The 22329-nt window shown below is 50.4% G+C and overlaps 9 protein-coding genes across 9 annotated transcripts; 3 read left to right on the top strand and 6 right to left on the bottom strand.

Annotated features, from left to right (window-relative positions):
- Window positions 1-486: 486 nt before the first annotated feature.
- Window positions 487-2467, bottom strand: F5J12DRAFT_916123 (uncharacterized protein; the record flags this gene model as incomplete). Its single annotated transcript, XM_051749187.1, has 4 exons — window positions 2270-2467; window positions 1861-2203; window positions 1625-1801; window positions 487-1566 (listed from the first exon to the last, which is right to left on the bottom strand). Exons 1-4 carry the CDS (start codon window positions 2380-2382, stop codon window positions 487-489), a joined length of 1713 nt encoding a protein of 570 aa, XP_051594528.1. The 5' UTR covers window positions 2383-2467.
- Window positions 2468-2993, top strand: F5J12DRAFT_868114 (uncharacterized protein; the record flags this gene model as incomplete). The annotated part of the gene is made up of 2 exons (XM_051747070.1): window positions 2468-2808; window positions 2864-2993. Coding segments are annotated over 2 exons (406 nt in total), but the record flags the coding sequence as incomplete, so codon positions are not given.
- Window positions 2994-3153: 160 nt separating this feature from the next.
- F5J12DRAFT_728692 (Der1-like protein) lies at window positions 3154-4132 on the bottom strand (the record flags this gene model as incomplete). The annotated part of the gene is made up of 5 exons (XM_051741899.1): window positions 3154-3516; window positions 3572-3665; window positions 3729-3802; window positions 3909-3974; window positions 4043-4132. The coding sequence occupies 5 exons, from the start codon at window positions 4130-4132 to the stop codon at window positions 3154-3156; spliced, it is 687 nt and encodes a 228-aa protein (XP_051594530.1).
- Window positions 4133-6430: 2298 nt separating this feature from the next.
- On the bottom strand, window positions 6431-8458 carry F5J12DRAFT_973632 (uncharacterized protein; the record flags this gene model as incomplete). The annotated part of the gene is given in 6 exon segments (XM_051750123.1): window positions 6431-7226; window positions 7303-7645; window positions 7659-7839; window positions 7926-7997; window positions 8049-8218; window positions 8303-8458. Coding segments are annotated over 6 exon segments (1635 nt in total), but the record flags the coding sequence as incomplete, so codon positions are not given.
- Window positions 8459-9071: 613 nt separating this feature from the next.
- Window positions 9072-10562, bottom strand: F5J12DRAFT_728744 (uncharacterized protein; the record flags this gene model as incomplete). Its single annotated transcript, XM_051741907.1, has 4 exons — window positions 9072-9289; window positions 9349-9766; window positions 9821-10292; window positions 10336-10562. 4 exons carry the CDS (start codon window positions 10560-10562, stop codon window positions 9072-9074), a joined length of 1335 nt encoding a protein of 444 aa, XP_051594532.1.
- A 337-nt stretch (window positions 10563-10899) lies between these two features.
- F5J12DRAFT_898680 (aryl-alcohol dehydrogenase) lies at window positions 10900-12916 on the bottom strand (the record flags this gene model as incomplete). Its single annotated transcript, XM_051748126.1, has 14 exons — window positions 10900-10985; window positions 11064-11120; window positions 11166-11239; window positions 11315-11365; window positions 11426-11520; window positions 11604-11791; window positions 11852-11927; window positions 11977-12014; window positions 12083-12149; window positions 12219-12320; window positions 12373-12462; window positions 12519-12555; window positions 12648-12771; window positions 12847-12916. The coding sequence occupies 14 exons, from the start codon at window positions 12914-12916 to the stop codon at window positions 10900-10902; spliced, it is 1155 nt and encodes a 384-aa protein (XP_051594533.1).
- A 705-nt stretch (window positions 12917-13621) lies between these two features.
- F5J12DRAFT_728711 (uncharacterized protein) lies at window positions 13622-15638 on the bottom strand (the record flags this gene model as incomplete). The annotated part of the gene is made up of 15 exons (XM_051741901.1): window positions 13622-13724; window positions 13773-13821; window positions 13871-13914; window positions 13961-14047; window positions 14099-14172; window positions 14222-14299; window positions 14348-14460; window positions 14510-14541; window positions 14591-14658; window positions 14710-14793; window positions 14850-14894; window positions 15016-15146; window positions 15205-15251; window positions 15298-15335; window positions 15396-15638. 15 exons carry the CDS (start codon window positions 15636-15638, stop codon window positions 13622-13624), a joined length of 1236 nt encoding a protein of 411 aa, XP_051594534.1.
- A 2277-nt stretch (window positions 15639-17915) lies between these two features.
- On the top strand, window positions 17916-20242 carry F5J12DRAFT_973643 (major facilitator superfamily domain-containing protein; the record flags this gene model as incomplete). The annotated part of the gene is made up of 9 exons (XM_051750124.1): window positions 17916-18202; window positions 18259-18339; window positions 18398-18627; window positions 18687-18703; window positions 18757-18973; window positions 19025-19238; window positions 19298-19485; window positions 19566-19626; window positions 19704-20242. The coding sequence occupies 9 exons, from the start codon at window positions 17916-17918 to the stop codon at window positions 19819-19821; spliced, it is 1413 nt and encodes a 470-aa protein (XP_051594535.1). The 3' UTR covers window positions 19822-20242.
- A 26-nt stretch (window positions 20243-20268) lies between these two features.
- On the top strand, window positions 20269-21794 carry F5J12DRAFT_868177 (uncharacterized protein). The gene has a single exon (XM_051747071.1). The coding sequence runs from the start codon at window positions 20327-20329 to the stop codon at window positions 21521-21523; it is 1197 nt and encodes a 398-aa protein (XP_051594536.1). The 5' UTR covers window positions 20269-20326; the 3' UTR covers window positions 21524-21794.
- Window positions 21795-22329: the final 535 nt, after the last annotated feature.

Raw genomic sequence — 22329 nt, forward strand, 5'->3', positions numbered from 1 at the left:
GCGAGCCAAGCCGAAAACTCGTCTAACCATTTGTAGCCTCCTGCCTTCCCATACTACATAAGCAGCCCCACGCATCAGATCTTCAGACTTGTCCATCAGACAAGGCTCGAAGCTAGAATGGTTTCTTCGATTTAGATAGTACCGCCTCTGGACAGTCCCCCTGTCTGCGATGTTTGAGCGGGTGTAAGTTACATGAATGCTTTTCACTGGCTACTTCGTCGTGTTCACTCGCTCAGCCACGTAAATCAGAAATACAACACCTCTTCTACCGTCAATTCTACTGCCCACACTATACCCTACAAAAGTGTACATCCTGCTACTATGTCGCTTCGTAATACAACCAAGACGTCACATGTCATCGCGCCGAGCATAGCATTGATTAGTTTTCCATATCGCCCGAAAGCGAACCATCTCCGTCGACCTTAAAAGAAACATTCGTCATGCCTAACTGGCAGTGAGAATGAAAAAATTTCCAGAGAAGCCTACTCAGTCGGTATTAATCCCCTGTGACCTCAACGAACAGGTCAGCATCTTCTGCACTTCATCCCATCGTCCCTCAGATTCCCCATCATCTTCCCTCCCTATCTGCACGATGTCGACCTTCTTTAGACACGGCATCAGCGTTCCCAAACATGTTGCCATCGCATTGACATCCTTAAGCGGCGAATGCGCGACGTTGATCTGCTCTATGCGGGTGTTGACGACCCCCGAAGGGATATCGCTCGCATCAGGGATACGGCACGTGCCGTCGAACACCATGGCAAGGTTGGTAAGGCAGGGACAGTGTACCAAGAACGCCATGAGTCCGCGTACGGTTGCCACGGGGCGCTCCATCAGTATATCAGCGGTACCGAGTTCGAGGGACTCGAGGACAGGCCAGGATCGGGCCATCGTCGTACATGCGTCATCGTCGAGACCGGCGGTGCTGAAGAAAGAGAGGTCGACGATACGTAGGGATGTGAACACAAGAATAGGTTGAAGGACAGCGAGATCAAGTCGGAAAGATTCCGTGCTCCGGGACATCCAGTATGAGCTCGTCAGTTCAGATGAAAAAGTTTGTACAGTGGTATTAGAGAAGTGGTCAGGAAGGATGCGGAAAAGCTCGGCGACATCTTCAATAGTGGAGTCGTCTGCGCCAATACGCATGGTAAGTGAAGTGGGAGATGCATGGACGTTTTTGAGGTATCGGGTGCATAGTATGGCACTGCTTCCTCCGAGCGAAAATGTATGGAGTGATTCGGGTAAACGACCGGAGTAAGGTGGGTAAATGGAATTGTTGAGCTCGATAGCAAGTGACTCAAGTGTATTTCGAGAAATGAGCTGGTCCATTACTGATTGAGGAAGCGCACAACTGTGAAGAGCACGGAGCTTCTTCCAATTGCTTACGATGTCTCCCACTTCCTCGAACGGATCACTATGTGAAGAGGGGGGAAATTGTGCAGCGAACGAGACAACGTTCGGACACAACTTTGACATCTCGGCGAGGACGTCCATCTCAGAGGAGATGTGGTAAGGCCAACAATTAAGTTTAAGGGTAATTTGGGTGACTGATGGACCCATGAAGTACTTGAGCAAAGATACACATGGCTCCGTTCGGATGGAACATTCTAATCTCGCGCCAGACGATCTCTGTCAGCTGAGGGAACAAGGGTCGAGTCGCTTTCGGGTGGCTGGCGATGGCGGCCATTACTGTATGCTGAGTGGCAGTTGATAAGCCATAGCTGGGACCTCGCAGGGTTTTGACGCGTGACGCGTACTTTTGGAATATTTCCCAGTGTTTCTTGCGCATGAACCGGCGCACCTGGACCGGGTTATGAGTGGAGACGATCGCCAGGTGGGAGAGGATGAGGAGATACCAACCAAGAGCGGACAGCGTTTCTTTCCCCACATTCTACGAGGGAGCAACTTGATAAGGGGATCGATGCTTTCGAGGTTCATCCAAAGGGCATCGATGGCTGGTTCATGAAAGAAACGACACGTCCTGGCGAGGTAGGCGAGTGATCTTTTGCCCCCCGTTGCGGTGACGAACCCAATACACTCTCCCGCCGGATTCTCTTCGTCCCATGCTTGGACGAAACCAAAGATCAAACGGACGATTTCGGGAACGAAAAGAGCGCGGTGTACAGAGCTCTTTCCACCCCGGTCGTCCATCCCATTGGATTTACTGCATGACCTCTTTGAAAGGGTCTTGGGTGCGGTGTCGCTGGGCGATGGTAACAGGAAGGGTTAGTAGTCGCGGCGAAGGCCTGGGCATGTCAAATGGTCGTACTCGCCGTCGCGCCGTCTCGTCAGATGGTATTTGGCGAGTGCGAGCAAGCAATTGGGGTTAGACGTGTCTCGTCCGCTGAGAGTTCTCTCTTCAGTACGATACTGGTCAGGCATGCTTGGAGAAGGACACTACAATGAGGCGCCGAATGTGCTCTTATTTTTACATGGCACGAGGCCGCAGCACGTTACAGTATTCGGACATGCGAACTTTCTTGGATGCTGCTAAGTTGGGGCTGGCGAAACCCACTCACGCAGATCGCCGGCCGCGGTGTGATGATGTCAACCCTCGTCCACGGGTGATGTCATCGACGACAGACAGACAGATAAAAAGGACCACAGCCTGCTTGGTGCAATACCCACTCGTCATCATGACGAAACAAGATTTTGTCGGCAACCAGCCAGTCGAACAAATTCCAGGGGATGCGAAACAGAAAATTCCCGATGAAGACCTCATGAAAGAGGACATCAAGAGACTTTCAAAGAAAGACCATGAACCTGGTGCAAGTGTCAGAGCGGGTGTTGCTACGCGCGATCCCAACGGTGAGGTCGACAGTATATTGACTGAGTCGCGCACACACTTATCGACTAACTACAGAGTTCGATAGTCGGCCAGGTAATGAGCGGGGCAACTCCAAGCCAGTCACCGAAGGTAAATTTTAATGTTGCTGCGCAGCGAGGTGGTCTCATCGCCAGTTATGACCCAGTAATGTGAAGTGGGCTGAGGAACGAGGAATACGTTCGTCATGAAAAAGATGAGGACGGAGTATGATAGAGGAAATTATCAATATCAAATGTGTGTTTGGTATGGATACAAATCACAGAGAACTGCCCCAACGTCGGCCGATCTCATTAGATATCGCCCATAATCCGCTTCCTGATTTCTCGTTAGTACACGGACAGAAGGAAAGCCACAACCAAGGTAGAACAAAGAGAATGGAAAACCCACAATATTTCCGGAGCCTCCCCCAACACACCATTCCCGCCCATCATCTCCCTCGCCCACACGTCCCTTATGAACCAGCCCACATGTCCGACCGCACACCCAATTAAATCTCCAGCGGCAGCTTTCCAAGTACCGCTAATTACCCACGAAAAGAGGACGAGCGCGAGGGGAAGGTAAGGCGCCGAAATAGTGAAAATGCCAAAGAGAGAGATGGGAATGGAAGGGTGACGACGGGACCATACGTAGATGGGGACGAAGGCAAGGGAAGAGGAAAGGAAGGGTAAGTTGAAGAGGGGGGAGAGCAGCTGTCGCGTCGGTAAGTGAGAGACAAGGAAAAGATCGGTGGCGTAATGAACTTACAAGAAGCATGATGGAAGAAACAAAGAGTAACCAGAAGTAGTCCGCCTTCTTATTTGCGAACGAGGATTCTTCTAGCATTCGACTATATCGCATGCTGGTGTGATAGCATTATTGTCAGGTAATCTTCAACGAACAGAATGGACGGAAAGAATATTACAAGAAGAACAGGTGGAACACAAAATCCAGTGAGAACGGCCCAAAGTAAAAGAATGTGGTGAGCATGCGCCATGGCTATAAGCCATATCCATTATGCCACGTATACATGGGCAGACGAGTAGATATGTGGGTGAGAGGTTGAGTCGACAAGCGTCGCATCGACGCTTATGCTTACACTCACCTGGGCATTAGTAAATGCAGACTTGAATGAAAAGTAGAGTTGGAGAGGTGTCACGACTTGGCATTGCTAGGTGTAATCATTCAGTCCGCATGTGTGAAATAATCGGCAGAAAGTTAGGACAAAGGAGTACATACCACTGCCAGACTGGTGGCGACAGCAAGGGCAAGCCATGCGCGCGTTATCGGTGGGACTTGCCACAGCCAAGCCTCGATTCCGACTGGCATCTCGACCAAGTTGGCAGCTGGGACGCGAGTCAAACTGGACTCGAGCGGGGATGATGGAAGTTGCGGGGAAGACACTCTAGTCGGCTGAGTCATCAATTTCCTTTCTAGCCATAACTAAGATTGTCTTCCTTTTCGTCCCACCTCCTGGTGTCTGTGAATCAGTTCATTGAAACCGAGAAAAGCGCGAGAAGCAGCTTATTACTCCGCACACCAACATAAAGAACTCGAAATTGAGTCCTGTGAACGCGTTTGCCACCTTCTTTCTACATAACTATCCTTACCTCTACTGGGTTCGCGGTGAAGAAGTTGTGTTCGAGATCGAGATTTCGAAGAAAGTGAACGTAGGGCAGCTTATGGAAGCCCTGAATCCCCCAAAAGTGGTCGCCTTCAAGGATATATGTAGGTGCAGAGATTCTCTACCTCCCCCTCCTCATCCCATCGGGCGCACATTGTGAAGATGAACTGGGAAAGTAGAGGTCGCTTTGCAAGGGGCCATTGCGCATGTTAGAACAGTTGACTACCACTTTCCACGACACTCCCGGTGTGGAACGGGTTGTCGTTGTCTGCCATCGTCATCGTGCGTGTTCAGTTCTGCACTATAACATCGGAAACTCACACCATTGTCACATGTAACCAATGCAAGAATGGAGTTCTAGGTCTATTTCAGAAACGAAATCTTGCTCGTGTCCGTTGTAGCGCACAGCACGGACAGGATTTATTATCGGACTGACTTGTAGCGGGATCGGGATGTGTTTCAAGGTATTCCCATTTCGAAAGTCGAGTGTCATTGATTGAATCCCCAAGTACTGGGGACTGAGGAAGGAAAGTACATCGAACGCCTTGAACCATCAAGGTACCGATCCAGTCGAGTTGTCGTTTGGTGGATCAACGATTACCTGGGGCCACGTGTGTCTGGCCATCATGCTCCCGAGGGTACGTTCAATTTGTGTACACAATCTACTCCCGACGTAATTTGCTTTCACACAGACGAGTCCAACAAGGCCATCGACGCACTGGAACGGGATCATACGAAGATCTTTCGACTTCGAAAATAACCGTAGAAATAGCACTCAAATGGACGATGAATGATGCGCGAATGAACTTAGGATGTGGAAGGTACTCACAAAACGGTGCAACTGATGTTGCAGTGATCGAGGAGATCCAAAACTCGCTGAGTTCCCCCTGGAAATATGATGTGGATCACCATTCTTCTCTTGCCAACATCTAGTAGTCAAGAAAAACCTCAACGCTGTTCAGTCAGCCGTGCGTGCAAAACCCGATTTCAGAGTGGCTCTGGAGTACGTCAAAGGCAAAGACCTCTTTGACAGGTTATTCGAGACTCTTTCAGATCAAACTCGCAGGTTGGTGGTCTGCAACGAGCGAAAATTTATAACTTTCTATCGCATTCTACGTTGCTTTCAAAAAGACGTAAGCAAAATCCGCAAGCAGTGGTCTACCTGTTAATGCACTATTGATTATCGCATCTTTGGGCTGGTTTATCCGCTTCTTCGTATTCAGTGCCTCTGATTGACACATAACTGCAGCACAGCAGCACGAGGTCAAAATTCTTGAATTCCTTGGCGGTATTTAACCCCCCAATGAACGACACCATTTTTGGGGGCCAAGTTCTGGCCAGCACAGAGCGGGGACTATGATCTCCATGCCCATTGCTGGTGGCTACCTCACATCTCTCGACGGGCATTATTAGCATCTCTGGTCCATCGCCAGCCCCAACTCGTTGAAGGGGTTGCATTCATGCACGCGCAACTCATTGCACATATGGATCTCTCAAACCAGAGATTATTATCATTCCTTTCGAGGGTGGCCATCTCTCCATCATCGACTTTAGCTCGTCTATCCCTTTGAAGAGTGAACGGCAAATGTTCCATGGCATAGCCGGTACCACAGGATACATCGCACCACAAGTTGAACGTAGGGATGCGTACAAGCCAATCCAAGCCGACCTGTGGAGCTGTGGACAAACCTTGGAGGCCATGTGTTCAACCTGCAAAACCCTATCCCCATCGCGATTTCTTCCTCAGTGTGGTTGATGAACTGAAGAACGAAGACCTTACGCGTTAATGTAGGAGTGGATGGCTGGGGAGCCCCGGCGGAGAGGCACATATGTGCACCTTAGTGAGTCGAACATTGATTATATACCTACGCAGTCATCAATGTCGTATTTACTTTATATACTCGATGCGAATGTTTAACGTCGTTGTATACATACCTATTCAGATGTCGATGTGTTTATTCGTAGCTCAGTTACTAGAGAATGTCGCCTACGATCAAGAACTTCCGAGTCAATGGGTATCCGCTTTATTACAGTAGAAAGTCACAAGTAAGTAGTAATACTAAGTAACTCTGATACACGAAGCAATCTACACATTCCTCTTCGACGATCTGTAACTACTCGATCTCGCCAATTCATATCTGTAGACACTACCAGGCCGTCCTCCAAAAGCCGAGAATGCGCTACGAGTGCCAGAGGTCCGCCGCGACTGCGTCCGAGCCTGCTGCTGCTGCTGTTGATGCTGCTGTTGCTCAGGACGCGCAATTTCCTCTGAGTCAGACGGCGACGGGGACCTCGATGCGATGACAAACGATGAGGCGATAGTGGTGGGAAACGACGAAGACGTCGGGGTGGGGGTCGTCGAGGTTGTAAGAAACGCGTCTGTATCGAAATCCCCTTTCTCCGTATCACTCTCGTCACGGAGAAGATGACCACGTTCTAGACTGACGGACGACGTCCGGGTCTGGTTTCTCCTCTTCGTCGCTAGGATAAGGCGCTTGAGAGGGGTCGAAGTGGAATTCGGACCCGACTCAGTTTTCGTCCATGGCTTCAGATGTGAGCTTGGATCGGTACCGAAAGCCGCTGGAGAAGGTGGTGGTGGTGGTGGTGCTTGTTTCGCTGGTTGCGTAGCGCGGTGATGGTAAGGAGTAGGCGGGGGCTCACTGACATTAATGCCAACACTACTTTCGTCCCGTCTGTCTTCGCCTTCCATACCTTCAAGCTCCCGGAGAATCATCAACAATAATAGAGCAAGAACGGATAAACTCGACAAAATCATCTGCGGAAAGAACCCAATACAGTCTTTATTCCCGCAGCGATATACGATCGCGGTAACCGTGAGCTAGCAAACAAAATGTAAGGAGGGAGGGACACATACCTATTAACACCCCATCATACCCTGGGGCGTCTGGCATCGCATTCCTCAACTGTGGGATTACGAGTAAAACCATCAAACTGCCCCCAAGATGCTTGAGAATTGGTTTCGCTGAACGGGTGGTGCGATAAGTACTACACTTCCGCGCGAGGTAGACGCACAGAAGCGTCGCGTGGGCGAGAAACCAGGATAGTGCGAATAAGAGAAGCGTGAAAGCACGGGCTTGGGCGGGTCGTGAGACGTACAGATCGATGTCGCGAGTTGGAATTTGAGTCGTTTGCACACCGTCGGTGCTACCGGAAGTGGTGGTGGTGGTATTGGTAGGAGAAGACACGACTTCATAAGTCTCCACATCCTACGCTCTCAATTACAAAACTGGACACTTGATCAATAGTTGCGAGTTTCTGGATCGGGATTGTCGTGTTAGAGGTGGAAACGGCGCGTAAGGTGCTAGTGAGGATGTAGTTATCGAAAGGGTATAGCCGATCAAGGTGGACGTCGAGCGTGTGGTCGCTGTCGAACTGGACGAGGTTTTGGATACTGGGGGATATGTCATTTATTCCACGGTAGGTTGAGACCGGGGATGAGTTAACAAACGTGACCATTAACGAGACCGATGCACGTACTCGCGTCGCCGCCCTGTCTGACTCACGAACGGGAGATGAGAAGGGTCATATATCGCAGTCGGTTCAATTGAACTATAGGCAGCCCATCAAATCGCACCCAACCCAACAAGCCAATGACCCTACCTATCGACATATATCTCGAGATAAGAGCTCGGTAACCCACATAGATCACTTCCATGAACGCCAGCACTCCCATCGAGAACGTAACCGTCCCCGCATCCGAGGATTGACCACCGAATCCCGATCGAGGGTTCGTCGACGTCAACATCAACGTTTTCACCGAGAAGCACAATCTAAGGGGACGTGCACGTGACACGACGCAACCAGGTTAGTGAGGATGGAGTGAGGCGGGAAGAGGTGATACTACGTGCACTTACACCAGGGTTCGTCTGCGCGACGTCGTCCAAAGTTTTCTTGAAATACGGTTCGTCGGCGTCATGTCCCAAGAACGAAAATGAGATCGCGACGGTGAAGAGGGTGGAGAGGAAAAGTGCAAGCACGAGCAGGGTGAGGGGGCGAATGGGTACGATCCCGTCCGTGCCGCGTGTTACGTGCCCCGTTGGTCTTTCGACTGTTGACGTTGATGTGCGTGTACGTGCATCTGCCCGAGGTGGTCCGTGGGGGATATTGCTTGGTTTACGTATTCTGAAGGGAAGGAGCGGGGAGGGGTGAGACTGGAGGATAGGAGTTGTGCCACCCATCAGGCTTGTAATGCAACTTGAACGGCACAGTGCGTTGCTCGCAGGAGGATGGAAGGATAAGAAAGAGACTAGTCCTCACGCAGCAGAACCCGACCACTGTCCCGTTTACGCATTTCATGCAATCACAATCGCCGCAGAGTCCGTCGAGGCGCTGGTTGCTGCGTCGAAAACGGGTTTTTGGACCTCGGAAGCGAATATACAGGGGTGCTTGGCATCAGTGCTCAGGTTGAACTCACCTCGCGAAAGCACCGCTCGAAGCGAAGTGGAGGTAGTGCGGACATAGAGGACAATGGATGAGTGCACTCCACTTATCAGTATCATATCGAGAGAAGTTCGCTCTGCGCACACAGCTTGGTTGGTGAGAAATGCACGTGAGGATACTATTTCCTCTCCAACTTTTGGTACTGCATTTTGTGGGATACGTTTTGCACTTACTCGCCCCTGACTAAGTATCCCCGCTCAGCAACCCCTCCAACACCTCAAGTTCCTTTGCCGGACCCCCAGGATCGCCCTCCGGTCCGACAATGCGCAAGACCTGTTGTGCCAAGTCGAGACATACACGTGCGCGATGTACCGGATCAGTGATGGACGTGGACGGTCCGAGATCTGGGGATGTGACATGAGCATTCCACGCCGTTTTGGACAGCTCGAGGAGGTGGAGACCTAATGGATATGTAACACTTCACGAACGCGTCTTCAAAGACAGGAGAAGATAAACACACCAATTTGAGGATAATTTGGGGGGTATATGAGGACATATAAAGCGAGCACTGCTAGACCGCTCTCCAACGCGACGTCGAATGGTCCCTCGTGTGAGGCAGAGCTGAATCTGTCTGTGAGGTTCGTTAAAAAGGATTCATGCAGTGCTACGTGTAGCGAGGGCGGGAGAGTAGCCAGAGAGGGCAGAGTAGATGGGAGGGCGATGGACAAGTCGGAGGATGAGAGGCGCGGAAAGACGTGGTTAACAAGACGTGTACTGAGGGATGTGATGTCTGCCTCGGAGATAGGGGGAGGCGAAGATGTCCTTCTGATGATGGAGAGGGCGGTGCAGGAAGGACAGGTACACGTAAACCCGTAGGTGAACTGGAAGATTTGGTGACGAGTATCCAGAAGGGCAGGGTCGACGTAGGATATGCAAATCTAAAGGCAGTGAGTGGAATGGACCTCGATCGATCGTCTAAAATAGATGCGTACTTGTTCACCTGCTTCGATATCGCGCATGGCGACGATCGACATCTGTACCCGGTGTTGTCGATCAAACGTGTACTTTGGGAACGCGTTCGGGAGACACGAGTGGTTGAAAAGACGGCTTGCAAGGGGAAATATGCCATGTGCAATTGTGGTGAAGTGACTGTGAATGGCAAAGTTGTTGTTCCCGCATCGCCTGTACAGCTCGGTCGCAGAATGACTGGGCTTGCGACTGGTCGTGAGTGGACATGTTGGAGGACAGGACAATCCCGAGACGGGCCCTGGGAGGAGAGACGCAAACGTGGCGAGCTCCTCGCTCGATGTGTCGGTTGCAGCGAATTCAGCGAGGAGGTGAGTGAGGAGGACGGCGTCAAGTTTCTGGTGTGTTTGGAGCTGTGCGAATGCGGGCGAGGAGGTGTAGCGCGGAAAGTTCGAGCAGTATTTCTTGTGGACAGGCCAGTGGGCATGCTGGCCTTGACTCGGACTCGGTGGGTCAGACCATCTGGGAGGATGTGTTGGACGTACATTGAGCGTCGCAGTACCAGTACGACCCACACCCACTGCATCGTCGCAGGCGGAGGTCGGCCTCCTCGGGTGTAAGACAGCAGTCGCACCGCCGCCCCTTCTCGGCGCCGAGGAGGACCTGGGCGAGACAGGGGACTGCGACGAGGACTGTCCCCGCGGACACTCGGGTCTCACTCGCTGCTGTGTCGCGTGCTGTCGGGTGGGCTTGCAGGACAACTGGCATCGATGTCATCGCACAAGACACTCGCTCAGCCAACCAGATCATCAACCGACACTAGGACCGAGACAACGTCCACTGCAGCATATTCTACGTCCCTTCCTACAAACCCATGCCTGGTAGTCCCGGTGCGATTTCACCTATCATTAGGAGTCTGCGGTACGCAAGAGAGGCGGGCTCGCTTATTCTAAGGAAAGGATAAAGAAGATCCACGAGAGACCCCCAGCAAAGCCGATCGACTCGGAGCCAATATTGGCATGACCTTCGTACAGGGATTTGGTCGTAAACAGTATTCGACGTGGGAAACGAACCAAGGAGGAACATTTCTCCCATCCATTTCAATTCACGCATGCCCAAGTATAGCGGACGGTCGGTACTCTTTTTCCAAATCTTGTATTTCTTCCGGTGTCAACTTAAGGTGCACAGCGGCTGGTGATTCGAATCAGAAGGATGACGCGTGACGATTAGATCATACTATCGATCGCTGTACCAAGCGATAATACACACCGATGATATCTTTCAAATTGTCGAGGCTAGTCGTGCCGACGATCGGGGCCGTCACATCTGGGTAATGGTTAGCGTGCCGGAAATGTAGGAAACGAGACTCACGATCTTTGCTGAGCATCCAAGCAATAGAGATTTGTGCCATGCTGACGCCTTTCTTTTCAGCGAGTTCTTCCACACTGTCGCATGCGCGTAAGAACGAGCAAGCGTGGGCGTTAGTTGGACTGAAGGATGGAACAAGACAATCTACGAACCGGTTGATGATCGTATCGCGAGCGGGGGATGCCTTGTATAACTGGACTCGACTACGTTTTAAGAACAGGTGAGAGACGGCCTCCATGAGTAAGAAGTCAGTCATCACATACAAGTCGGTCTGGCTGCGCGTGGTTTCTTCTCCGAGAGGTCTCGTCAAGAGGCCGCGTGCGAGAGGAGACCAGGGAATGGCTCCGACGCCCAGCATCTGCCATGGAGCATGCATCCATGCATGTAGTGAGTGGAAAGGAAAGAAAACAGAATGACTTGGACTTGGACAAGGGAAAGCACCTTGAGAGTAGGAAACATTTCACGCTCTTCTTCACGATACAACATATTATAGTGGTTTTGCATCGAGATGAAGGGCGTGAGCCTGTTGGTAATAGCGTAGTCTACATCATTTTTGGTGAGCAGTTCGATGGCGTCCCTGCAGCTTTTCGAGAACTTAATCATAGCAGACTCACTTTGCATTGCATGGACTGGACGATGCATCAAGACAATGAGACAACTTCCCAGGATGAGAGAGAGAGGAGGCGTACATTGGTAAGCGTAGCAGGAACTCATTCCGATATAACGAGCGTATCCAGCTTTGACTACATCGTGGAGAGCTTGCATCTACACACCATTCAGGACGTGGTACATTCAAACACGAGAATACACGAACAGTTTCCTCGATAGGAGTCTCGGGGTCGAACCGGTGACCTGTCGGTCGGTACATACGGACCGTAGCTTAATATACCCGAAAGGACTAAGACAGGAGACGCACGTACATTGCAAGACGTCGATATAGTCAAGCTGGAGACGTCGCAAGCTGGCTTTAACGCTGTCGAATATGTGCTGTAAATCAATGGGCGACCATGACACCTTAAGTAAAAATATGTGATGATATGCCAGTGAGATACTTACCTTGCGACTCAACCCATGCTGATTCACGTATCCTTTTTGGTCAGGATTATCCCTAGGCTGTAATAGCCCCGTCGCTTCCTCCTTGGCGACCACAAAAAAGCACTGCGCGCGGGACGTCGGAGCGAGTAAAGACGTAGAGAATGTTTGTTCTCACCTTGGTCATAACGACAATCTCCTCTCGAGGGAGGTTCAGATGTTTGATGGCTTTGCCGAGGACGATTTCGCAGTGGCCGTTGGAGTAAACCTGGAACATCATACTTCTTAGAGACGAGTATGAAGGCGAGCAGTATTGCTACTGACGTTGGCTGTGTCGAATGTCTGGATGCCCGCCTCGTACCTATATGCATCACAAGATGTCACCGTCGTATCTCAATCGGGCTAAGTAGTCCCCGACGAGGACAAGAATAAAGAAGATAGCAGGACACCCACGCGACTCTGATATGTTCGATAGCTTCCTCCTCGTCAAGTACCCAATCCTGCCATGCCTTCGAGCCATACTGCATCGTTCCGAGTATGATCTTCGAAACCTTGAGGCCTGAATTCCCAAGTCTCACTGCATGTGAACATCATGGGTTTAAATAATTCGTTACCATCGGCAGTCCTGAGCTACTAGTAGGGAGGAACTCACCATAAGGCATGTTCTTAGCGGTTGCTACAGTAGCTTCGGAGACTGCAGAGCTGTTTGCTTGAGCGGACATGTCGGTGCTCGCCGTTTACTGAGTCTTTCACAAGGAGGATCTAAATTCCAGTGACAGTTTTGGCGGGAGTCGAAGCTGACATCGACGGTACTGTGGGTGATCGTAATATGATGCATTGATGACTCACGATGCGAGTGTCGATACAATAACATCATTTTTCGATCAAGATGCAATTCCATAACCGAGAGGAACTCACTGCGCTTTACACGCGAACTGGACCCGAAACAAGTCGGGATTTTCGTGTACCACGCCGCACCTGAATCCGATGTATTGTGCAGTATCACTGTATAGATGCCACCACGCGAAATTCATGAATGAATGGTTTGGCCGGCCTTAGTGGTCTTCGTGGATTGCTGCGGTGAGCTGGCAGCCTTTCGGATGGTTTCTGTGACTCAGAGGAATACTGGCTAATGGGTTGCGAGGGGCCGTTATCGAAAGAGTTTGAATGTTATTTTACTGTTCTCTTTGCTCGCAAGTATAACACCACGCCTGAGAAGTATTCTATGTACTTACGATGTCTGATGCAAGCAAGTCTTTAATGGCCAACGTCTTGGCTGGTAGTGCTTAGTCCACCGATTCAAAGTATCTTAAAGTGCGCATACTTGGATGCGCAAGGGAAACCAACCAACTTGATAGTAAAGTTTCAGTGAACTTATGACATTTGCAGAAAGTAACGTGCATAGTACAATTATGGTCAATTAGCGCTTAGGCAGTCTCCCATCCAGCAAGCTCAATTGCAAAGGCAACTGCCAACTTGGAGAATTCCAACATGTGATCGAAGGAGAACTCCGGAGAAATATCAATACGACTTCAAACTAAGTCAGTAACGACACATCACAACTATCCTCTAACTTACTCATGGGAGGTGTGGATATTGGCATGGTTTGCGTGCGCGAAGGAGGATTCTAGCCCCAGGTCAGACGGGATGCACACGCATAAAAGGAATGTATATACCTATAGTGAAGATAGCCGGGTATCCAGCCTTCCTCCACGACGCACTGCGAAGGTCAGATAACACGATTTCCACAGTGGAAATACACTTACTGGTCCGAGCACGCATATCCACATTTGGTCTCAACGTATGGCACAGATAGATATGCGTCGATAAGGTCCTTGTTGAACGCAGTCAACCTACCAGGGCCGGATCAGCCAAAACTCACAACATAACCAAAGAGCACGTACATATCATCAACATAATCAGTAATCACGCCTATCTCTTCTCGCGTGCCTGCTTTAACCCATGCAGTCATGTCAAACTACACTGTACTTAGTAAACCAACTGATAACTACGGGTGGAAGGCACACCTGACTCATTGCATAGACCTGAATTCCTTCAGCTTCATATGATTTCGCAACCGCCTGTGATCCAAGAAGACCACCCTCCTGAAGACAACATCAGCATGGACTCACAAAAGTTGGACTATCCCTTACCTCTGCAGAATACCATTGAAATTCAACAGTGCGCTTTGGCGTGAAGCCCGCAGCCAGAAGAGCACGATAAGACTCAAGAATAGTGACAGTACCCGACCCGTCGTCATCAGCACCTTAAATATCTCAGAAATGTAGCCTTGCTGTGACGTGATGGAGACTTACCTGGTGCAGCTAAAAATGGCCACATATTCGTGCTTGACAACGTTAGCAGCAGAAACATCAAATGACCATTATCTTCAGTACCTGTCCTGGTGAGCACCAATGACAACAATACCCTCCTCTGCAGAATTTGATCCGTTAATCCTCGCTATCTGAACCAGTCATTCAGCAAACAGGAGCAGAAAATGTACAAGCAAACATACGATGGTGTGCTGTCCCCAAGGATGGGGAAATTCATTGATGGTAATGAGTTCCTGTAGCTCGGGGCTCGCTGTTTCAGCTGTGATCTTCAATCCCAATTAACGTCGGTGAGCATCCTGAAAGATATCAGTAACACACTTACCCTCTGGATTTGAGACAGTAGCCACTTTTGACTTTGCTGGCCTTCCTGTACGACGTGCAATATTCCATTGGGAAGGGTGATAACTGCATCATTGACCAACGACTAACCTCGCTCTTGTAATCTAAATTGGCGTCAGAAAAACGAGACAAAAGGACACCGCCTAGACGTGATAGGAAGAGGACCTACGTCTTGTCCTAAAGCTGGTGAACTTCTCCAACATTGCGCGAGGGCCTTCGGTGGTCAGGGTCTTTATAACGCTCGTGACTTGTGTGTATGCGGTCGGCGTAGGGTATGTCCCTGAAAAAGAGCCAGTTCACCACCACCGCAATTGTCTATTGTTCACTACGCAACTCACATGATCTCTGCACCTTGGCAAGGAGTCCAAGCGTGGGTGTATCCGTTCTAAACTCGTCAGACACGAAGAGACAAACAAGCAGATCCGATTTACATGTCAAAGAACCGAATGCCATTGGCTCTCGCTTCAATCTTCCGTCACCATCGACTACGTCAGCCGACCATCACGAGCTACGGTGGAACATTCCGTACCTTCTCGAGCTCGGTGATCCATACCGGATCCTTACCCTCCATTTGAACAAGTCGTTTCTCAGCCAAGTCCAAACTAAAGCCACTTGTGGCAGCCGGACTGGCGTCGAAAGTTTGTCCATTAAGCACAACCTCGTCGAAGGGTCCGGGTAATACTTTCTGGCCATCTCCAGACTCGTAAAACGTCCCCAGTGACGCCCCAAGAGTACTGGCCGTCAGTGAGAGGAGGTATATGGACGCCTTCATGTTGCAATGGTATAAGGCAGACGGTGAAGTGTTAGCGCCACGACGGTTCTCAGTTGACCACCGTTGGGGTACTTATATGTACATGTTCACATTATCAAACAACCCCAAACACGGCGTACGGTTGCTCAGGGGTAGTCGGGAAGCAGCATTTGTGCGAAAGAGATTCCGACGCCAAACAGCAGTGCCTAATGAGATCACTCTCTAATCGTAGGTGACATCCCCTAGTGATTGAAATGTGAATGAATGGGTAGACGGCTCCAAACGAACATTGACATCCGCCGCACATAGGTATACACGGCATGATCGATGATCGATGACAAGCGGAATTAGGCACACCGCCAAATCAGGAGGCAACCTGTGCAAGGATTATTACCACTGGCCTCATGGAAGTTGAGCAGCACTAGAAGAATACATCTCTGCATCTGCACCGAAAGCCCCCTTCCTGGAAGTGATCAACTCCTGGGCTATCCTCATCGTTAGGCGATGGTCAGGGTCTTTCCTATTCAGTTTTGTAGCCACGATCAGGAGATGGTTTGTAGGTTAAACACAAGACGTCCAAGGTTCGCCCGTAGCTCCGCAGGTCGACTTAAAATCGGCTCGCACACACCGCCTCGTTCGACTTCTCGTGTGAGGTACCCTGCGTGCTTAATCTGCCACGGAACTTTTGTTTTGTGGTCTTTAGGCGCGAGCAGGCCACCGATGACGAGCACAGAGATCATGGTCCCGCCCTGCACCGGCCAGAACTCCCCCAAGAGATGTTGTGGTTCACGGGAGATCGCATACCGCCTCCCGCCGTCGTGCAGTCTCGACGAAGTTAAGGCAACCAGCGCTATCATCACTCTTGCGTTTGACTACAGCGAGGTTCTCGTGCTGCACTATGTGTCAATCAGAAGCATTTAACACGAAGTAGTGAACCAACCCAAGGCACAATAATTTCATATTCGGCAGGTGTTCGCCATCCGCACCGAGAACACCCAGCTCATCCTCGTTCTCATACTGACATCCTTCCAGGGCTTTGATAGAATCCACCAGACCACCAGGAGTCACCAAAAAGGAAGTACATGGTTTTAGTTCGCACGGGGAATATGCGTGCGGTAACAAGCATCATGAATTTCGGGGGGAAAAAAACAGATTTTTGTTCCACGTCCAAAGGCTCTTTTGCCGTCCAATTTCACGTTCCGAGTTCAAACGCGCGATCTTCACTCGATCGGACAAGGCGGAGGTAAAAGTCGAGAGTGTTCGCATCTATATCCCTGAAGGCGACGGAATTTTCGTGTTTCAAGGCCTTCTCAAAGTCTTCTATCCAAGAATTTTGACACTAATCACACGCTGAAGGTCGTCATCGCGAACCAAGCACTGCAGCAGAGCGAGGTTTAAGTTGTGGCAGGAGTCAGGCGTGGATGAAGAACGCCAGGAGGTTCGACTTTCCTAGCAGGCACCTGCTGACAGCAAGCAGGTCGGGTACGTAGTTGTAGGCTTCAGTTTAGCATGAAACTCGTGATAAAAGGGAAGGCAGATCCCACCGAAAAGTGTGACCGCTCACGGGTTACCCTGAAACGCTTCAAGTATACTAGGTAATAATGCAAGTGATGTGCTTCCCACCCTGCGCGGCCATGGTGTGAGGCCTGGAATAGGAGCTGACTTGCGGCATACACCGGCCCGAGATTTTGTGCTCCAATGGGCTGCCCTTGACGACTCTGCCTCAGTGTTGCTCCCATTGATTCATGGCTGAGGGAACCAAACTGACTCTTAGTATATCGGAACACCGCACCAAGTTAAATTTCTCCGAGGATGTTCAACGGCTCATGCCAGATATCCGGCGGGACCAATATTGTAGCTGGACCTGGGTGTAGCACATTGCGAGTCGCGTTCATGCTAGGATCCTCCTGCGAGGGAACATCACTGGATTCTGTCGTATCTGGTGAGTTCCCCGATAATTCGACCCACATGGAGTGGAACAGCATGCAATGACACTTAGGTTGAGTTGATCGAGATCCGACATGCAATGCCCGGCCATGAGACTCTGATAGACACTGATTGGGTAGAGGACATTATGAGCCTCTCTTGATATGGCTTTACTTACCCCCACTGCAGCTCAGATTGTGGAAATCCGCCCACATGGTGCGGCCCATCTCCACATGTTACCCGCACACCCATAACAAGTGCGTCGATAACTTATTCTTTGTATAAGTACTTCGTACCCAGAGCCGAGTGTATGGTTAGTTTTCCATCCCCCCCTCTCTTCCGCCACCGCAGGGCAGCTCTCCACCTTCACTCATGCCCAGCTCAGTTGTAGAAGCTGAAAAAGTCGGCGGTGGAACGCCTACCGGCGAATATGAAGGCTCACAGCAGGTTGAGATTTTTGAGCAGCCCTCAGGATGGAAGGGATTCTACTCTCATCCGACCGCCCAAGTCGCACTGTTGGGTTTCGTCTGTTTCATGTGTCCCGGCATGTACAACGCCCTCTCCGGTCTTGGTGGTGGTGGTCAAGTCAACCCAACGGCCCAGGCCAATGCTAGTTCCGCTCTCTACGCTACATTCGCCTTCTTCGGTTTTTTCTCAGGGTAGGTTTTGGCGCCTTCGAAAATTTTGACGTACTTCGACTGACCTTTGGTTCAAGAACGATCAGTAACGTCCTCGGAGCTCGCATCACTCTCATGCTGGGAACTTTGGGATATCCTCTCTATATATCTTCCTTTTTGTGCGTCTGAACTTATTCGTTCATAACACCCGTGGTTACGCCGTCTTGATCTTCGCAGAGTTGTCAACATTCACCCCAATGCGACGGGATATGTTATCGCGTCAGGGGCCGTCCTCGGTGTCTGTGCAGCCATGTTATGGACTGCACAGGGCTCACTCATGATGGCATATCCCACTGAGGCACAGAAGGGATTATACATCGGCATCTTCTGGGCGGTTTTCAGCTTGGGCGGTGTTGCTGGATCTGCAGTTGCTTTTGCCGGGGGTTTCCACTCCACAGCGAACAGCGGTGCGTGACATGACGCCCAAATGCGGCGCGTAGTATCTGGCTGACGTGACGACGAGCAGTGAGCAATGGTACTTACGTAAGACACGATGAGGCTGATATGCTGGCAAGTACTAACGAAGCTCCTGACAGATTGGTTTCCTGGTTTTGACTATTACTGGATTCTTTCTTCCGCTTCTTATGACCAATCCCGAGTTGATGACCCGGACTGACGGCACGAAGGTCGTCCTTGCTCGTCATCCATCCTGGAAGGCGGAATTCCTTAACCTGTTTGTCGCGCTTAGAACTGACCCTTGGATTGTACTGCTCTTTCCTATGTTCTTCGCTAGCAACTACTTCTACACCTGGCGTCAGTATCCATGGTCCGGGGCTTGCGTTTTGCTGACAGCGCATTTTACAGAATTCAATGACTATAATGGTACCATCTTTACCATCCGTGCGCGAGGTCTGAACAACTTCGTCTATTGGTCTGCTCAAATCTTTGGTTCAGTTTTCATTGGGCACTGCGTTCTCGACAAGAAGCGCCTCCGGCGTCGGACTCGTGCATTCCTTGGATGGGTTATCGTCTTTCCCTTGGTCTTCGTCGTCAACATATGGTCCTATTTCTACCAGAAGTGTGTATTACTTTCCACCTTCCGTGGACAACACCATTTTTGATCGCCACGCCATCTAGGACATACACTCGTGCATCCGAAGCTAACAATCCCAACAAGATCGACATATACAATAGCTCGTTCCCTGCACACATCTGGCTCATGATCTTTTGTGGATTCTTGGATTCGATGTGGCAGACATACGCGTACTGGCTTATGGGCGCTATGTCAAATGACATAGCCAAGCTAGCCGTCTTCACCGGGTTCTGTAAGTTACTCTGATACGTGCGAATGTATCTTGTGCATCAGCTCACCTTTAGCGACACCTTAACATATGCACTCTGGTAGACAAGTGCCTCCAATCCTGCGGCGCGGCTGGCGTATGGCGTGCAGATGGTGTTGGGTTGCCGTGAGTGTTTCTATCCTACATGTCTTGGTCATGCAGAGTCTTCTGTTTTTCCACGACGCTAAAATTTCAACGAACAGTTATATGAACATATTTATCTCGACGTGGGGACTGAGCGCCGCAGGCATGCTGTTTGCCCTCCCGATTGTATATTTCCGCGTTAAAGATCACACTGAACTTGAGGACGAAACACTGTAAGTGAACCCCAGAATCTTTGATCACTTTTCGGAGGCTCTGTCGACCGTTCTCCTTCCCGATCTCTTCCTGTGCTACCCGATTTACGACGCACTTTCAGGATTCATGTGCCCGGCACGGTGCAGGTAACAGCTGGCCCGAGTTCGGTGGCCTCAACAGAACCTGAGGCCTGAGGTGATGCTTAGATCCCACCCATTGTGACGGCACTCTCGCGAGGAACTCGTGACCTTTCTCTATTGGAGAAATGGGCGAACAGCCACTTGGCTTTGGTCAGAATACATACTGGCGATCTACCCACGATCCGAGATACGCTCAGTTGCAATACTAGTGTTACTTTGTCCGTAAATGTGTGGTCAATTTCCGGTACATATGTGTACGCGCTTGATATGTTCCTCAGATTGGAAGTAATGATTTCAAGTATAAGGGAAATCGCACGCAGCATCTCGGCGCTAGCCCATCATTGTCATCACGATTGCCCGCATGCCCTGATCCGATCTTGACCTGGGCCATGTACCTCCTGAACGCTCGCACCCAGAAGCTGGAACACTTCTTGGATCTACCTCCTTATGCCATACTCTCACACGCATGGCAATCAGGGGAAGCGCATCGTTTCCACGAAATCGGCACTCCGGGCGTATGCCAAAAGCCAGGCTACGATAAGGTCCAAGGTTGTTGTACGCTGGCGCTGCAGCATGGCCTGGACTACGTCTGGATCGACACCTGCTGTGCGGATGCCAACAGCATCACCGCCTTCGACGAAGCATTGAACTCATCGTATGCTTGGTTTAACCAAGCAGCAGTGTGTTTTGTCTATCTACACGACGTCGAGAGCAGAGAAAGGCCGGAGCAGGAGAGCAGCACATTTCGACGCTCCAAGTGGTTCAGTCGTGCGTGGACCCTTCAGGAACTTTTGGCACCAGGGAATGTATTCTTCTTCGCTAAGGATTGGAAAGAGATTGGAACGAAAGCTGGCCTTGCCAGTGTAATATCCAGCGTGACGGGTATCCATACTGATGCCCTCATGCACCCAGAGCGCGTCCCTCATTTTAGTGTCGCAACGCGGATGTCATGGGCCAAGGGACGGAAATCATCCAAGCCCGAGGACAGGGTGTATGCGCTGATGGGTCTTTTCGGTGTCAACTTGCCCATAGTGTATGGACAGGGCGAGACCGAAACTTTTATGAAGCTTCAGCATGAAATCATAAAGAAATCGGACGATCAATCCATTCTCGCATGGCGCTTCTTTACCCGTGCCCCATCCCCACGCACCTCGAGTTTTCTAGCCGACTCCCCTGACTACTTTGCTGACTGTGGTGATGTCCATCGGATTCCTTCTGACCAGTTGTTGGAGTACTGCATCAAACATTCCCATCCGACCGCCAACCCCCGGTCGGGCTTCCTTCTGACATGTAGAGGGCTCCAAGCCACTCTACCTGTACGGTCACGACGACCTGGTGTACTTGATGCACTTTTGGCCTGCGCACGTGGACCCGGCGTCTGGAATGGTAGCAAGTACGCCGTGAACCTTGACGATGCAGAGGTAATTTGCATTCGTCTCCGGAAACCCACCCCAGGCGTGCATCCTTACGAACGGATGGATGAACACTCCTTAGAAGCTATCAATATCCGTGATGCGCACGACTTTGTTCTCCAAGATGTCCAGTTGTCTGCCTCTCAGCGACTCCCTACCCGCCTCGACTCCTAGTCACCTCACACGGTTTTTATATACTCCTTTCTGTTGTCTTTGGCTGTCTCGTTTTACTATCGAATGTCTTCCCTATGCTTTGGCATCGTTGTCCATGACTGCTATTTCACCTCCATTATTACCAATGCGAGTGTCGTGTATAGTGTCTTGTGCAAGTCTCATGTATCATATTTTGCGCGTCAGGATTGTCATCGGTTGATTCATCTTCTGTGCAAGTTCAAGCCCTGACAGGTATGAAGTGGGCGACTCGGGCAAGGCGACAGCCTTTCGAACAAGAATTGGGTGTGCAAATGATATCTGGCCATTTCACAACTGAAAATATGTAGAAGGGAGGCATCGATATCCGTCGAATTGAGACCGTGTATTACCTTCTGTAGAACGCACATCGTAAAGAAATGGATTTCTCGTTGCAAAATCCTTCGAGGCAGTGACAGACTGAAAGAACCCCGGAGATAACTCAAGGCATCCCTGGCAAGTCGTTCCAGTTCACCGAACATGACTGGGTACCATGAAACACGATAAAGTTGTTCAATCTGCGTCGCCATTAAATGGTGTTGGGGCACATCTTGCAAGGGCAGTGAGCATTCCATGACACACTATATTCAACAGAGACTCCAACTTTGCCTTGAAGACCCTATTGCTGATGTACATATGTACTTGCCATCTTAAAATAATGACACCAACGACCCCGTATCGCCGCTGGTAGCTATGCAATACCTGTAAGGCACCGTATGGCAGTATGAGTTGACAGACGAACAAAGTATGTAAGTACTTACCTCTGGGGCAAACCTGCCAGAAGCGCCACC

The sequence above is a fragment of the Pisolithus orientalis genome, assembly GCF_024613125.1.
Source record: "Pisolithus orientalis strain OTSU chromosome Unknown F5J12scaffold_91, whole genome shotgun sequence".
Lineage (NCBI taxonomy): Eukaryota > Fungi > Basidiomycota > Agaricomycetes > Boletales > Pisolithaceae > Pisolithus > Pisolithus orientalis.